An 18,641-nucleotide genomic window follows, 5' to 3' on the forward strand; every position below is an offset into this window, starting at 1 on the left:
ACAGTCACTGACACTAATAAAAATAGGGAACAGTGCAAATCTAGATAATTTTTCAGATATCTAAAATGAATCCAATTATATAATTGATTTTAATGTAAGATAACCTTGAAAGAAAACAGTCCTGTTTTGTGGACAACTTTTGGATCAGCACACCTTAACATAGAAGCCTCTATGCCAAAAAAAAAAAGAAAAAAGCCTAATTTCAACCAACCAACAGGTTCCCTGAACATATCCAAGAGCTTTAAACTTTTCTATCTTTGGATCATTGTTACTTAAAAATAGCAATGGCGTCATAAAATTTTATTCTCTGATAGCAGCATCTCTGTTTAAATCAGTATTTTTTTTCTTTGTGTATGTTTTTTGATTATGTTGAAGAATTGAAGTTAAATGAAAAAGTGTCAGAATTCATTATAGTGTTAGCATTGAAAAACTTTAGTGAAACAAGTATCTACTGTCATAATAAAAGTGAATAAATATTAATTTTTATTTATATTTGATATGTAAATAAAATTTGCTTTGCTTACATTTTAATTACTATATTATAGGTTGGGGTGATTGGCCTTGCTGGTGAAGTGCAGTATCCACATAGTGACAGCTGTCTTACTCATAAAATGGTTTTTGCTTCATATGAAACAAAATTTCATTTTAGCAGATTTATTGATGGTCTTCAAAAAACGCAAGGTAAGATCTTAAGTTAGGAAGTTAAAATATTCTTATAAACAGGGCCGGTGGAACATGGTAAGCCTGGTAAGCAGGGCATAGTGGTGTTGATGTTTGGGGGCACCGAAATTCAAAATTTTTATTAGAATAATATTTAATGAAAGTATTTCAAGGGTGCCAAATACATTTCTGTCTTGGGGCGCTAAAAACCCTGTTGCCTGCTTACAAGACATTACTTTCCAAAAATATGTGAATAAAAATTTAAGCTGCCAGATATACGAATCTCTACTAAGTTGGTTGAAACATTCATAAACGAACTATAATTCACTATGAGCTTATTGCTTGTATAGGGAAATCCAACTGGTATCCATTGAAGTTTGGCCAGTTCTAGTTTAGTTCCAGTTGTTTGCTTTGCTGTAACGTTTCTGGATGTCATTTAAACAAGAAATCACGTATGATCTATGAATGCCGTAATTTCAGCTTGAATGTGTGTGTAAGAAACAATTACCTCATGTGGTTATTAATTGGGTTTAATATCATTAGGTTAATGTCAGCAGGGGTCCTAAATTTAAAAAGGATAGATATGTAAAAATTTGTTTTCAGCCATAGAGTAATTAATTAAAATTGCAAATTAATTTAATTCTAATGAGTGGACAATAAATTCTCTATGTAATGAGATTTGCCATATTAGCACATTCACCTTTATTCATTCAGAAGAGGGGAATAGAAATGTTGCAGGTAATTCATGCAAAGTAGATATTTATTTGCATTATTATTAGAGGAATCTAGATCAAATTATTATGTATAGATATGTGGATGATTTGTTAACACTCAATCAACCAAATTTTAAAGAAAAAATTTTGCGTATATATGCACCTGACTAAGTTATTGAGTGTACCAATGCAAACAGTCACTTTACGACTTTATTTCGATGGACTTGTTTAGAAATACTGCAGTCTAATTCACCTTATAAAGATGGATAATCACATATAAGCTAGGGGAAAGGAGGTAAACGTGGTTCAAGCCAAAAAAGATTTGTGTTATGATTCAATCTGACATGAAATTTTTTATACAGTGTAAACATTGTATATAGAAAGGCACATGGTGTCCTGTCTATGATTTAATAAGGTCTCTTCTAGTCGGGAGAAGTATGTAATTATCCCTCTTTACAAGGTGATTAGGCCTTTGGAATAGGGTATTCATGTCTGGAGACTGTGCTTAAAAAAAGACAGAACTTCTGGAGAAAGTTTAGAGAAAGGTGACCAGATTGGTGATGAGTGCAGACACGTGCAGCCAAAACAGCTCATACCTAGTGAGGCATGGATGCTACAAGATTTCTAAATGTGTCTTGTGGTATATGGTACCAACATGTAACCAGCAGATCCTTTAACTCCTGTAAGGCCTGTGGTTGAGACATTGCAGATCGGAGTTGCTGTTCCAACACAAACCACAGATGCTTGATGGGATTGATGTCTGGGGAATTTTGAGGCCAGGGCAATACTGGAAGTCTTCCTCATGTTCCGCAAACTAGTCTCGAACAGTCTGGGCGGTGTGGCTTGACGCATTATCCTGCTGAAAGACGGCACCGCCAGAGGGCAAGACCATTGCCATGAAAGGGTGTACCAGGTCAGCAGTGATATTTAGCTAAAGTAAAGTAAAGTGTATTTAGGGTCAGATGGCACCAGGGGTTTCCCCCATCTCTGTGTAGTTTACATTGTGTGGTGATACAGATCACAGTAAAAGCCAGAGATTTAAAAAAGGTGTATGAATCTTGAAGTGTGTGGTGTCATGTACCGTTGTTCTTCTGGCCATTTAGCTGCCAGACCTCTGCTGAGGCCCGATGTTGCCCCACTTTCGCCCTGTGGAGGCAGACCAGGTACCCATTAGTTTAAGATTTACTCTGGCAGGTCCTGCCACCTAATTTCCTGAGATTTCAGTGGCTAGGTCCTTAAAAAAAAAAAAAAAAAAAAATTGATTGTGTAGTGTAGCGGAGAAGTTCCTAGAAAAAAAGCCAAAAAATGGTGGGCAAAAGTGATTTTAGATTGTTGAATTTAGTTTGTGTGGGGCATTCACTTGCGAATAGGTAGAGTATGGGGGTGGGGAGACTGAAGACTGGGGTAGATAGACAGAAATATGGAGCCGATAGGGAAGACAACTCCAGTTAGAGTGGGGCATGCCCATGCCCCACCAGAGGGGAAAGTGGGGGTGACGGAAGGGGAGGGGACAGTGAGGCCATCTACCACCCCACCCAGATAAAGGGAAGAACAGTGGCTGGCAAGGGAGCCAGCTCAAATCGCCTGTATGGCACATTGGCAATATCTGTTTGATTGACATCCAGTAGAAAAGCTGTGGCTAGGACAGCATCTCAGTCTTGGTTTTCAAGATGTTAGGATCATATGTGGGAGAAATCCTGTCGGAGATTCATAGTCATGAAGGTGTGGTTGATTTCTACCGGTTAGTTTGGTATGGTCAGTGATGTTAAGGTAGGTGGTAGATGTCAGACTGCCCAGCACCTGGATGACTGGACCCAGGGTATCCCAGCAGAACATCGCCAAAAGCATGAGACCACTGCCACTGTTTTGTTTTCATCCCACGGTGCATCCAGGCGCCATCACTTCCCCAGGTAAACAACGCACACGTACCCGGCCGTCCACATGGTGCAACAGGAAATGTGATTCATCGGACCAGACGACCTTCTTCCAATCACTCAAGGTCCTGTTTCGATGCTCGCTTGCTCATTGTAGGCGCTGCCACTGGTGAACTGTGGTTAGCATGGGCACATTTATGGGAGCGGCCTGCGGCTACACAGCCCCATTTTCAGCAGGGTTCTATGTACTGTGTGTTGTGACACATTACTGCTGTCACCAGCATTCCAATTACTGGCGAGTTGCGCCACAGTCGCCCTTCTATTGCCACATACCATTCGGGAGAGAGCCTTTGCTCACCTCAAGCATCAATGAGCCATGGTCATCCAACACCTTGCCAACAGTTCGTAGGTTTTCCCTCCTCCTTGGTACTAACCACAGCTACCACTTTCGGCAGGTACTAACCACAGCTGACCGTGAGCATCCCACCAGCCATGCCATTTCGGAATATGCTCTGACCCAGTCATCTGACCATTACAATTTGGCCTTTGTCCGCTTAAGTCCGCTGCCTTTCCCATCTGAAGAACAAGAGTAACACTGATTAACGGAGCTCAGTATCAGGTGTTTTTTATACCATGTCCTGACCTGCGCATGTGCCGTAGTTCACCTGCAGTTGCTTCGATTTGCATAATGACTTGTGGTCATAATTTTTTGGCTCATTGGTGTATATGAAGAATGGCTAGGAAGGTGTAAACTGCAAAGTTTGACATCCAACATTTGAAGGGATTGAGTAAGGTAAACGAAGGTTTGTTCTCACTCATAAGTAAGACATGAACAAGGAGACACAAATATGAACTCTCAGGGAATAGCAGAAGATGGGATCTCATGAAGTTCACCTGGATAGTGGGTTGTCCAACACTAGAATAAGTTTCTACTCAACATGATGAGGCTGAGAGCATGACCAAATTTAAAGCTGAATGGGATGATTTCCTTGTGAGAATAAGAATAGTGTGGATATTCTGTTTTATTTAAATTATTATTATGAAAATTAATTGTTATAATAACCACTCTTCTACCGCTTACAATTATTAATATATAGTTTGTTAAGCTTATAGCCCAAACCACTATGTTTTAGGCATCTTACCGCTGCCTATCATCAGACTATACATTGGCTGTTAGGGTGAGAAAATATAAAGGAGTTACAGTGTAGGAACATTTGTAATTAATTATTAATTGAATTTTAAGCTAAGGATATTTATGGTTAAAATTACATTATTGTTACACAGGGTTGTACCTTAGATTGAAGTAAATACTAAGGTACAATCCTGTATAACCCTAACGTAATTTAACATATAGTAGTTCCACTGATTACTTGTTTATGCACTGATTGGTTGTGGTCCTAGTTGAACTATTATTGATGTGTAAAGAGTGTAATTAGTTTTATATATTCATATAATATATACATTTATAACTTGATTAATTTTGGCTTATTTAATATATGTAGATTCATGTCATTATTTATCACAATTCAACATATTAAATCAACTATATCACTTTGTTACTAGGTGATTTATACATAAGTTTATGTATATACATATATATATATATATGTATATCAAATTTAGAAGTTAATAGCTTTTTCCCACAACTAATAGAGATTTACTTTGATCGTGTAATGTTCAATTTTTGTAATGACACTAGCAATAAATAGTAGAATAATTTTTTATTTGAATTTAAAGCTATTATATTATAATTAAAAAATAGTCCATAAAAAGGCAAGCCAAGTAAGGAGAAAACACACAAAAAAAGAGAGCATTAACAATAGCAGCAAAAGCGGGGAAAGAAGAATAACTAAATTAAGAGTAGGGAATTGTAGAAGAAATGCATTTTTGAAATTAGAGAAAAACATTAATTTCAACAACTGATTTTTGCTGATTTTTTTTTTTTTTATTATTATTATTTTTTTTATTTGCTTTTGATTTAACTTGCCTTTCTGCAACTGCTGTTTTTTAATTTACATATTTTATTTGTGTTATTTGGAAGTGCGATAGGTTAATGTGGGTATGTAGGTAAATAAAATTTTATTTTTTTCTCTTTCATTTTGTTATTCATTTAAAATTTCCTTTAATGTGTTTATATGTATAGACAAACAAGCACTATTGTTTCAGAATATTTGAAATGTAAAATACCCATCTGAACCCTAAAAAATTCAGAAGCACTTAAAATGATTTACTTCCCTTTTCGCATTAGTTTGGTAGTTGTAAAAATGTGTATAGCTTATTATGACTTGCAGCATGGACTGTTATGCTGTAAAAAGCTTTTATCACTCCTGTCAGAATAATATTTAATTTTAATATTAATATTAAATGACTCATACTGGCTGCGATTGAATGCACCAACCATATATATGCCCCTCGATGTGGGCACTTGTACGTGGTGAGGGGACCTCCCAGTGATGCTGCTGGTTCTCCAGATTAGCATCACTGGGATCCAATGCCCACAGCCTAAGCTCCAAGCTAACATCTATGGAACCCGGCATGTTGTCTGTGCACTGCGACCCATGGAAATGGGGATCTGGTGGTTGAGGAGCCCAACTTCAACACGCCACTTTGACACCTGCTTCGACAAGACAGGTTGTCCCGGATGGCCCAGCTAGGATCAATCGGCTAGTGGGTTTGTCTGCAAGGGTCAACTGTATCAATGCCAAGCCCCTACCCTCATGTCCGAGGGACAAGATTCAGGCTGGCTGTGGTGCAGGTATGGTGTCTAGGTAGCCCTGATGTCCCACTCCCGAGCGCATTTATTGCTTTCTGGGTAGGTGGGGAGCCCAGGCACTGAACCAAATCAACAATACAATGAATCCTGATAAACTAATTTCTTCAGGAGGGGGGGGTCCAACCATTCCCTATCTGCAGGTAAAAATGAAGAAACAGAGAATGCTATTGCTGCGAAGAGGCAGTGAACTGAAATACCATCAGGACATGTCCCAAGGTTTTTAATTATCCATTCCACCAGCTAAAAACCTATAGGAAAAATGTCACCCTTTTTTATGCAGAAAGGGTTAGCAGGTCCCCCTAAATCAGTTAAGAGGCTCCGTTCTGAGGACCTCTTAATTGAAACAAAAAATGATAGGCAGTCTGAGCAGCTACTCCGAGTAACATCAATCAGAGGAATACTGATAAGAGTGGCACCACAGAACACTGAACTCATCGAGAGGTGTCATTTCAGAGTGGGACCTTCTTGAGGTTATTTTTTTTTACTTAATTTTTTATTGCGTTAAATTGATTTTTAATTATTGTTAATTATTTCTTACTGTAATATAAGATTTTCGATTTTTTAATTGTTTTCGTTTTAATTTCTGGAGAGTATCACACCGAAGTGTTTTACGTATCATATTGAGGTAAACTTCTCTAATTCTTTTACAAATATATTACACGTGAATGTGTAATTTAAAAATTGCAATAGCAATGACATTAGTGCTTCATCAATAATATAGTAATGCATTTTAGAATATGATAATTCAACTAAGATATTTAAGAGTCAATCAGATTTATAAGTAGTGCACACACACACACAGACACATACCAAACACACATGCACACGCATACTTGTGAAAGGGTTAAAAACTGATGAGTGATATGTTAAAACATGTGCTAAGGGTGAAGTTGTATTACATGTTCTAGGATGATGTTTATTTATATACAATTGTATATAATGAGAGTGCATCTGCATCTTGGGATATCATTTGCTGTTTATATGTGTAATCTATGCAAGATTACACATATGCACATTTATTTCATTTAGTGCCAGTCTTGTATTGAAAATACAAGATTGGCACTAGATTACCTTTTGCAAAAACCTTTGAAAAGTAGTGTAAACTTCTCTTGCAAATTATAGCTATGTACGAGGGCTATTCGATAAAGAATTATCTTCCACCCCCTGACTTTATTAATCATCCGTATTTTGATTGTCATTTTCAGAATAGTCTCCATTTCATGAAATGCACTTACTGCAACTTTTCTGCCATTCTTCAAAAACATGGTGGGTGCCATTAGTAGTAGTAGTAGTAGTAGTGGCACATGATGCAAGAAAGCAAGTGTAGGAGCTTATGCAGCATCAGCCAAAAAAAAAAAAAAAAATCACACCATTCCCTCCAAATGCCTGTCCAGTTCCTCCTTAAATTTATTTAACCTATCAACTTCCACAATGACAGATGGAAGTTTGTTCCAGCAATTAACCACCCGCTGGCTAAAGGCAAATTTCCGCACATCTATTCTACATCTGTCCTTTCTTAATTTGAACTTATGTCCCCGTAGGTTGGTAATCTGAACAAGTGGAAGGATCCCATCAGAATTCAGCGTGCTCAACCCATTCAAGGCCTTATATACCTCAATCAGATCACCGCGCAGGTGCCTAGTCTCCAGCCACTGCAATTTGCAGAACTTAAGCCTCTCTTGGTAAGAGAATCCCTTCATTCCCCTCACCAATCGTGTTGCTCTTCTCTGTACACGCTCAAGCAAATCTACATCCTTCCTAAAATGAGGCCTCCAGACCTGTACGCAGTACTCAAGGCGTGGCCTGACCATTGCCTTATACAGAGGGACAATCACCTCCTTTTCCCTGCTAGCAAAATTCCTATATATCATTGACAAAACCCCATGACCCGCCCTAGCAGCCTGTCTGCACTGCTCAGAAAACTTCATATCTGACTGCACAATTACTCCCAGGTCTTTTTCATTTTCTACCACCGTAAGTGTAGTACCACACAGTTGGTACGTTTCTCTGGGGTTACTTCTACCCATATGCAGTACTTTGCATTTGTCAAGGTTGAACTTCAGTTGCCACTTCTTAGCCCATCTGCCCAAATTATCTAGATCCTGTTGCAGTAGCACACTGCCATTACTGTCATTAACAACCCTGCCAACCTTTGTGTCATCTGCAAACTTCGACATTAAGCCTGATATACCTTCATCAATATCATTGATAAATTCACAAAACAACAGTGGACCCAACACCGAACCCTGTGGGACTCCACTAATAACATTAGTCCACGAAGAGCAGCACCCATTGATTACCACCCTCTGTCTTCTTCCACTTAACCATCCTTTTATCCATATAGCAACTTACCCTTAATACCATTCTGCCCCAATTTGTACAGTAGTCTTCCATGCGCAACAGTGTCAAAAGCTTTCCTGAAATCCAAGTATATGATATCAAAATTATTTTTTGCATCCAGTTCCTTTGTGACCACATCATAATAACCAATCAAATTTGTCAGACAAGACTTTCCCTTAACAAACCCATGCTGTGTTTGAATTATTGCTGCAGTCTTGTCTAGATGATCCTGCAATGCATCTTTAACCAGCGACTCCATTATTTTACCCGGAACAGAAGTTAAACTAACTGGTCTGTAATTACTCGTGTCACCCTTTTTTTACATGTGTTTGAGAATCGCCTCCAATATCCTTACAACTTATTCTGATGACTGGCAGTGTTTTCCTAACAGCTCCTTCTTTAACTTTGGAAATAAAAAAATAAAAAATCACAGGGTACAAGGTCCTTTCCTGCAATAGCCACAATATTTGCTTTTTTCAGTGTTGGTGATGATGTAGACTTCCAAAAATAGCATTTTTGCTTACTATCTGGGTCGAAAAATAAAGCCATGTTTCATCTGTGATTATCACCTTGTGCAGAACCTCACCATTTTCAGTAGCCATCCATTTCAGCTCTTGACAAACCATGCAAACTTGCTGTTGCTCAGGTGTGAGTAGTCTTGAAACCTTTCAGGCACAAACACATCATATGCAAGTGGCTACAGAGAATACCGTTTATGCTTCCTACTGATATTCTCAACATTTCTGCCAGTTGTCCTACTGTTATATGACAATCGCCTCTCATGATTACAGAAGATTGTGGTTTCTGTAGTGACAGCAGTGGTTGGAGCTCCAGGACTACTGATTTTTGTAATCGAATCATGTCCATCTTTAAACATCCTAAACACTATGAGGTGTGCTGTATGGAAGCTTAGTTTGTTTTATGTTTATTATTTGGTTTTTAGGGGCATTAGCAACTAAGGCCATATTGCTCCGTGAATATGCAGTGGTCATTCCCTGACCTTTCCGCATCCTCTGTATTTGGTGGTGACGGGCCCGAACCCTGGTCTAATCAAGAAGCATGTGCTGCGCACTGCTGCTCCTTCCCACCTGGCTACGGAGGCGCCATGGAAGCTTAGATTCACATAAGCCTCTTTTAACATTTCATACACTTCAGCTGGTATTTTCTTGAGATGGAAACAAAATTTGAGAACAGCATACTGTTCCTTGCATGTTACATCCATTGTTCTGTATATGAAAGTGAACGGTATAAACTTTGACCGACTGTCAAAATCAGATCGTGTACACGAGTCAATCAACTGCACAGTTGCTATGTGATGCAGCTTGGTTAATTTTAAATTCCACAGATCAGCTAGAAATAGGAAGCAATACAGTTTTTCATGAAAAATTATGATCATTCTTTATTGGATGGCGCTATTAATTTGATTGTACTGCACTTGAACAGGTGGTGACCAGTTTAATGTCAGTTTAGTTCAGCCAAGCACGAAGAAAGACAAAATGCTTAGTGTGGACGCAGCTGGAAAAATGTATGGTTGATTAAACTAACTGAATCTCACTTATCAACAGCAACTTATTTATGTGCACAAAAACAAAAAAAAAAAAAAAAAAAAAAAATAGAAAAAGGATGTTAAGAAGGTTACACAACCAAGGTAAAATTTCATGACTGTAGTCTGTCTCTCTTCACTCTAGAGTGGTGTTCTAAAGTGATGTCAAAACCAGTCACCAGCTCACACAAAAATGCTTTGTAACAATTGTGTAGCTATAATTTGCAAGAGCAGTGTGCACTAAATTACAAATTTACTGAATAAGTATCAGCGTTACAATGGCAGATAATATCCCAAATTATGGATATTCTCCCCTTTGCAAAGTATATGTACTTATACTTAGTAAGCAGCATAGCTGAATTATTTTGATATACAGCTTCATTAGCTGCATTGCTAGTTATATGATTTTTGTGACTTAAAAATAATAGAGATATTGAATATACAGCCACTCTCCGGCTTACATAAAACTCGATTTACGTAAATTCGACTTTACATAAGGTTTTGCTGGCCGGTGCAAACTTAAAAAAATTGTGGAAACGTATTTTGCATCCCGCAGGAATAAATGGAGGTATCGTGAAATATTATAATGTGAACCCAATAACTCTCTCTCTCTTTTTTTTTTGGTAATTCTTTCCAAGACCTCGGAAGTTGAAATTTTTGCTATATAACTAAGCTATTTATCTCTCCAAAAGGTCATTTTCACAATGGAACTTGCACTACACTTTTATCGTTATCATATGTTCATTATAAGAATCAATTTTGAATGCCTTTGTGATAAATTTTTTTTAAAACACATTTCTGAAAGTCACTATCATAAAACAATGAAAACAATTTGCACTTTCTGGTTTATTGGACTTTTCTGTTAGTGCAATCTATTATAAATGGGTACTAAACTCGATCTTATTGCATTTGCGATAAGATCGAGTTTAGTACCCATTGCGAGAATTCTGATAACTGGAATTCTGTGGGTTTTACCTTACAATATTTTGAGGTCTCCTTCACTGAAATCCTCAATCATATAATAAACCTAAATAAATTTTCAGAATCTTCTTTTCATTCCTATTTACTTATTACAATGGTGAAGGGAAAGGACCAATGGAAAGAGCAAGTGCTGGCAGTGCTAGGAAACGAAAAAAATTGATTTAGAAATGATTTATTGCACAGAATTAGGTCTCGCTGCTTCAACAGTGAATACTATTTTAAGGGACAGTACACGTATAAAAGAACATGTTAAAGGATCAGCACATTTAAGATCAACAGTGATCACAAAACAGCGTTCAGTTGCTATATCGGAGATGGAAAAGCTAATATGGATGGAAAATCAGATTCAGAAGCAAGTGCCCCTGAGTCCAATGGCCATTCAAGCAAAAGTAAGAAGTATTTATGAAGACATTAAGGATAAGTACAGTGAACCCCAAGCCAAGTTCGTGGCAAGCAACAGGTGGTTTAATAAGTTCAAGCATCATGCTGGTTTCCAAAACATTAAAGTATGCAGTGAAGTTGCCAGTGCCGATTCTGCAGTTTCAGAGAAATTTTGTGATGTGATGGAAAAAACAAACCCATTCTAAATCTCCACAGCCCTCAACTTCCACAGCAGCATGCTTATCAGCTGGAGAGTTAATTCTAGCAAAGATCCTTGAAAGGTAAAACTTGCTGACCTTATGCCTATCCCCTCCCTTTTTTTGTAATTTTATAATTTTGAAAATTTTGTACACTTTTGTAATTTTTCCTGCACTTCAGATAAAAAAAAAAAAATTGAATAAATAATTCTATTTACACGTTCGTCGAACATTTCTTTTTTGCTTCAATCAAATTTGTGAGTGCTGCATAAGCATTTAGGTAAATTCCGACTTATGCAGAGTTCTGCGAAATGCAACCCTTTTTCAAGTTAGGGAGTGGCTGTATAAAGTCTCAGATGATATAAGGGGCTGGAGAAATTTTGGATGTAATTGCTGTTAGTTCATCAGAAGCTGACAGAGGATTCAGCACCATAAACATATTGTTGATGTTAAGAGAAATTCTTTACTTATTATGACTACAAGTCACCTAATGACTATCAGTTTAATAGGGGAATCATTGAAACAGTGTGATGCAGTTCCTTATGTCAAATCATGGCTCAGGCAGTGGCATCATTTAGCTAGTGACAACTGTATCAAACAAAAAATCCCACCAACAATTTCTAAAAATCAACAAGTAATTTGGAAATTGTTAGCATGATTTGATGAATAATTTATGCTATAAATTATATCAGTTGACAGCAGTTTTAAAATATGTATACAGGCTGGCCTCAATTAATGCGATTAATTGGTCCCGCGAGCGCATCGCACAAAACAGAAACGCGTTAATCGAATATAATAGTCGATAGGAAAAATTATAATTGGTCCTTGACCTTCTGGAATGTCTATAAAGAATTTTAAAAATACCTTTTAAATAATTTAACTGTATACAATGTAAAATATAATGAAAATAATTATGGAATTAAATGTTTATTGCATAAAACAGTGGTTCCCAAACTGTGCGCCACAGAATATTTTAAATGTTCAAAGGAAACAGAGCGATACTCGACATCTGTCGGACACTGCGCGAACTACTAGCCGGAGGTAGTTCACAGTTTCAACATTTCTTATTAAGTTGTTTGAACCTAACTACTAAACGGAACTGTTAGGTATTTCTTTTGGTCTGGGTGCGCCGTGAAAAAATTACTGAGACACTAAGGGCGCTGTGAACCGAGAAAGTTTGGGAACCTCTGACATAAAATACACAATGAAGAAATGACTGTTGCGGAAATATTTGAACAGTATTGACTTTCTCTTTTCATCAATCAATTTCCGATAGCCGACAACAATCTTCTCTGGGCCCTGGCGAAATAAATATCGCAGAGAACCTCAAACCTTTTGTTTGAAGTTCTCTGCGATATGAAAGATTTCATCAAGTTCTTTTACCATTATCTCCTTCGCCGTAACATTTTCATCTGGCTCATTTAAAAATTTGAATTTTTAAATGCAAGTCTGCATTGACTTTATTAGTGGGAGACAAACGAGTAACACGTCTTCTTCCGATGGTTGATGGAACACACCAAGGCAGGCAGCAGGCAAACATTTGTTTATTGCCTGTCCGATGCGCGGTAAGCTTAATGCACGATTCAAATCTTTTTCAACTATTGCATAAAAAAAAGATCGCGTTAACTGGAAATTTGCATCGTGAAAAGTGGTATAATTTTTTCAAATAGCGAAAACTAAAACACGTGTTAATTGAACTCGCATTATGCGAGGCCTGGCTGTATATATATATATCTGTATTAAGTGAAGAATTATTTGTAAATTTTAACATAGAGATCAGCACCGATTAATGCCATCTGAGTGAAAGATTGTGCATTACATCGGTCTGTATTGATATGTTCTATATATGATAGAATATGGCAGAGTAAAAATTTATCAGATTGGCAATGGGGTAGCAGGTTGAGTGAGATTAGGTGCAGTCTGCGAAAGACCTGTGCGTCAAAAACGCCCAAGTAATGTGCAAAGGCCTCAACGCTGGCACAGTGGCAAAAACCTAGAAGTACAGTATGTAATATAAAGTGAGAGTAAAACAAAATGAGATAAAACATAAAGCAAAAAGGCGGAAAAAAAAGGTAGTAGTGGTAGTAGCATAAATGGAAATATGATAGAGCAAAAATATATAAAATAAAATAATAAGGCAAAATTATAAAAGTTATAAAATGTGTTAATTATGGGTTAGTAGATATATTGAAAGGGACTTTTTCTAGGGCTAACCCTCTCAATATATCGGCCCATAATTAATGTGGCTATCTGTTTCTGTTGTCAACTGCCCGCAAAACTAGGTTCGAATATATATAAGATAGTATGATAGTAATAATGTAGTACCATAGTGAATCAAGAAATTTAGCAGTATTATAAAATAAGGGCCAAAAGCTGATAATAAGCAAAATGTAGTAAGTAAAGTAATTTGGAAGTAATATGATATCATGGCCTAATAAGCTGGTAATAAGCAGATTTTGATTAGTAGTTTACGGGTGCGATGACTATTAGCCCGACAGATAGCATAGTAGCATAAAGCATATAATAGAGCAAGAGTTCCATCCACTGTAGTTACATTTTATATTATCTATGTTGAATAGGCAGCATGGGCTAAAGGAAGGAGAACGGAAATAGGATAAAGAATAGCAATAGTACCTCAGTCCCCCTCGAATTGCTCTAATAGTTCATGAGGTATGACAGAGTAGGGTTATATAGTATATCGCTAAAAGTATAGAAAAAGGGAAGAATACAATTGTACGTGGGAAGAAACCAAGAGCGTAACTTCCCATCCCTTAAAGAAAGGGATCCTGGTTTATGGTAAGTATCACATCGTATAAGATGTAGGAGATATATTGCAACAGAAGATAGGAAACTGAAGATATAATAAAGACTTAGCATAATGTAGATTGATGGACCGAATGGTTGATATATATATATATATATATATATATAGAACAAATTCCTGGTGAAAAATATATATAAGTAAGTATGCTTACCACTGGTGAATGTGAAGATAGAAAGACCGAGAAGTGGAGCACATGTATTATTTATCCGATGCTGGTAGATGTTGGTGCCCTCTGGGTTCGGGGGTTAGTGAAATAAAATCAGAAACCAAGCCAAAAAACCGCCAAAAAAACTCCTGTCATTGATATATATATATATACAAGGTGATTCACTACCAGTGCGACAAACTTGCAGGAAGTGTAAGGGGGCACAAAGACGAATCAGAATCACATAGCATTGCGGGGTTCGAAATGCCTTCGTTATGCAGTAGAGGACGTTGAACGGGAGGTCGCGTGAACAGCGATCCCGCTGGAAGTCAGCATTTGCGAACTGGTTTCCAAGGCAGTAGGATGGACGAGTATTCAAACGTTGAACTGGCCGACATGCACCTCGCATATGGAGCTGCGGACTGTAATGGGCGCGCCGCTCTGCGCTTGTGCCAGGAACGTTTCCCGCACAGGCGTGCTCCTCATCATACGATTTTCGCACGTGTGCACAGAAGGTTACGTGAGACTGGTTGTTTCACGAGAGGTACCATGAATCGAGAGCGAACGACGAGGACTCCAGACAATGAGGAGAATGTCTTACGCTTTGCAGAAGGCAATCTGAGTATGAGTACATGAGCGATAGGCCAACGATTGGGTATTTCCCAATCCACTGTATGGAGGATACTGTCAACAAACCAAATGAGTTTATACCATCTGCAACGTGTCCAATCATTGGAGCCTGCGGATTATCCACTCCGGAGGACTTTTGCTACTTGGTTTCTTCAACAGAAACTGTTCGCAAATGCTGACTTCCAGCGGGGTTGCTGTTCACGCAACCTCCCGTTCAATGTCCTCTACCGCATGACGAAGGCATTTCGGACCCTGCAATGCTATGTGATTCTGATTCGTCTTTGTGCCCCCTACACCTCCTGCAAGTTTGTCGCACTGGTAGTGAATCACCCTGTGTATGTATATATATATATATATATATATATCAATGATAGGAGTATTTATAAACATTTTTATATATAATGTAATATAATATAATATAAACCAGATCGGATTAATGCCATCTGTAATCGATTGTACATTACATCCGTGGTTATACTATTTATTATAGCCTAAGTAAAATAAGTACGTACTATTTAATTGGTCAGTATGTTAGTTATTGTATTAGAGACCAAATATGTAAAAAACTGAATCTACTCATGTATGTGAATATGAAAATATATATATTAATATGCAGACCACAGTAGACCTGTAGATCAAAACCACTTAAGGAACTATATAATCGCCTATGCCAGCCCCCATAGCCAAACCCTGGAAAGAATTCTAATTAGCAATACAATGTAAAGATAAAATATAATAATTAAAAATAATAAATATATATATATATAGTTTATTTAGAGAATAAAAGGGAAACTTCCCATATGTACATTCTTTACATGCATGCACGAACAAATTTAAAAAATTTTGATTTATATATGTATATATATATATGCATGTTTTGTGCCGCTATCTACTGGTTTCTATTACTTTGGATAAGACGGTTTCTGCTGTACTTGTAAAGCATCCTTCCCTTCTGTTTTTCCTTTACTCTGTTGTTTTTGATTACCATAATGCTGAATTTTCTTGTAAGATTTTTAACTAATACCAAAACATTTTTTCACTTTCTTGGTACTTAACTTTCACTTTCTTAACCTCTTTTAGACATATCCAAACCGTTTCCCCTTTCTCTGTTTCAGTAAGGATTTATTAGATTTATTTATCAAATATTTCTTAAAATATATTTTTCCTCACTGTGACTGCCTCTTTAGTTTCTTGTGTCTGCTCTGGTTTTCTTTCAGAAAAACCATAGTGAACCCAAGGTGGTAAACCATTTTTTTATGTCAGTCTTCTTCCCACATTTTTCTCTTGCAGTTTCCAACAAAATTCTCTTAAATTTTTGCCAATCTTCATCTCATTGTCACCATCATCATTTAACTTTTGAGCAAAAAGGCTTCTCAAATCTTGGAAAATCTCAGAAATTTTTGAGTTTTCTTTGTTTAACACTTTTTTTTTTTTGTCTTATTTTTGGTGCTAATTTTTATTTTTAATTTGCTTGATATGAGATGACTGCCATTTTCAGTTTCAGATTCTGTATATACCTTTATATCTTAAACTTTTTAAGTTCCTCTGCTATATTGATATACAGCATATCCTGTGATAGTATGCATTTGCTATATGCATACTGTCATTTGCATTTGCTATATGGATATGCTGCGATAGTATGCAATCACATTTCAAGTTAAACACATTTATTTGACACTTTGTCTGCCATTATATACAATAAAATTCTAAGTTACATGCACACTCGACCATGTTACTTTTTCTCACTAGAGTAATTTCAGTTTCTTTTTGTAATAAATGCATGTTGCATATTTTGATCAATTATTTATTTTGTGTATAAAATTTTTATATAGTTTATGTATATACACACACACGTTCTTACTACTCATAATGTAAACAATGAGATAAATATTGAAATAAAAATGGACGTGTTACAGTTTTGGCAGAAATCAACATCTAAAGATTGCTGCCTGCTCGTTAAAAAGAAAACTGGATGATCTGATGAACAATTACAGTTTTGTTTTAGAGAGGGAGGAGAAAAATCTAGACAACTGACCTTACATTTATTCTTTAACAAATACAGTCAGTCCTCTTATAGCACGATAGTTGTGTTCCTAGAAACCCTCATGCAATGCAAAATCGTGCAATATAAACAACAGGCCCTATGGGAAAAATAGGGTTAGGTGCCGACCACCCAAGATTGAACATATATTTATAACCAGAACATTACCAAACACAATAAATTATCGTAATAAAAACTATTATGTAATAAAATATTGCTAATGCTTTTGCTTCTACTGTAAGGAAACTTGTTTTTTGTTTGATTTTCTATCCAAACAGATGACAGCCGACTTTCATCAGAAAGTTGTTTTTATTTTCTCTGCATTCTTTGTAATTCTCGGCGTTGCCTCATTTAGGCCTGTAGCACGTGCAATATCAAATGGTCTTTCATTTTGCTCAAAGCGTTTCACAATTTCATATTTTTTCTCTATCGACAGGTGTACTGGCCATAAGCCTTACCGGGCAAACACCAGTGGGTCGGAGGCCAGTGTGATTTTGGCCATAAACGTTAGTATGAGGCCACTACAAATTTTTCTGGGTAAGAATTTTTGACCCAGCCCGCCTCTGTTTATCTATTGCTTTTCTTTTTCTCTCTAAAGCTGTAGTGTCTTCACCAGGTTGCTTCCTTTTCACACCTTTTAAGTATTTTACCCATTTTTAGGGAATAAAGCACAATTACAAAACGAGGAGGCACGCTTGATACACATAAACAACGCTGCGCGTGCGTGTAGCAACTGAATAAACAACACCGTAAAGGCAGAGACACTATGAACACCTTACTAGCTCACATTTTACTAAAGCACATTTCTGGGGGTTACTACCATAAAACAATAAAAACAATTTCCAGTTGCATTCCTGCTAGTGGAATCTGTTATAAACTGGTAGTAAACTCGATCTAATTGCATTTGCGATAATATCAATAGCTGAAATTGTGTGGGTTTTTATGTTATTATGGTGAAATGTGTTTCCCCTTCACTGATATAAAAACATAAATACATTTTCTGAATCTTCTCTTCATTCCTATCGTGTTGCGTTCAGTTGGCTGATTCCGCGTTCGACTGCCATTTCTTGTAAACACAAAGGTGAATCGTGCATAAGCGAATTCAATTCGTGTTATATAAGATATCGTTCCCCTATTTATAAATCATGTATGATCGAATTCATGTAGTGTAAACACGTGTTATGTGAGGACTGACTGTAGAAGAACTCCTCGCCTTCCTCTGACTGAAAAAGTAGTTGTCATAAACAAAACAGTATTGCTTCTGTTTTTTTTTTTTTTTTTTTCAATCAATTTTAATTATTTTTTATTTAATAACCTTTGCATTTTAATGTTATTTAGTAATCACAGTATGATATGTACTACTGTATATATATAATATATGTAATGCTGTATTGTATTGTATTGATAAAAGTAAGTTTGAAAAGGGGGTAAGTAGTGACTGAGTTTATCTCTTATCTACTCTACTTAGTTTATTTTGAATATAAATAGAGATTTTGTAGGTTATTACTTAGTATCAGTAGAACCTTATACCATTCAAAA

At 36.7% G+C, this 18,641-nt stretch overlaps 1 protein-coding gene across 3 annotated transcripts in view; it reads left to right on the forward strand.

Annotated features, from left to right (window-relative positions):
* LOC150086917 (VWFA and cache domain-containing protein 1) overlaps nt 1-18,641 on the forward strand; it is a 464,860-nt gene that overhangs the window by 124,153 nt on the left and 322,066 nt on the right. For all 3 annotated transcript variants that reach the window (XM_090372820.1, XM_090372822.1, XM_090372821.1), the window contains exon 7: nt 546-681. In XM_090372820.1, coding sequence (XP_090228946.1) covers nt 546-681 — 136 coding nt within the window. The remainder of the gene's footprint in view (nt 1-545; nt 682-18,641) is intronic.

Source organism: Mastigoproctus giganteus, chromosome 4 (genome assembly GCF_048544385.1).
Source record: "Mastigoproctus giganteus isolate SK-2022 chromosome 4, ASM4854438v1, whole genome shotgun sequence".
In the NCBI taxonomy this organism is placed as follows: Eukaryota; Metazoa; Arthropoda; class Arachnida; order Uropygi; family Thelyphonidae; genus Mastigoproctus; species Mastigoproctus giganteus.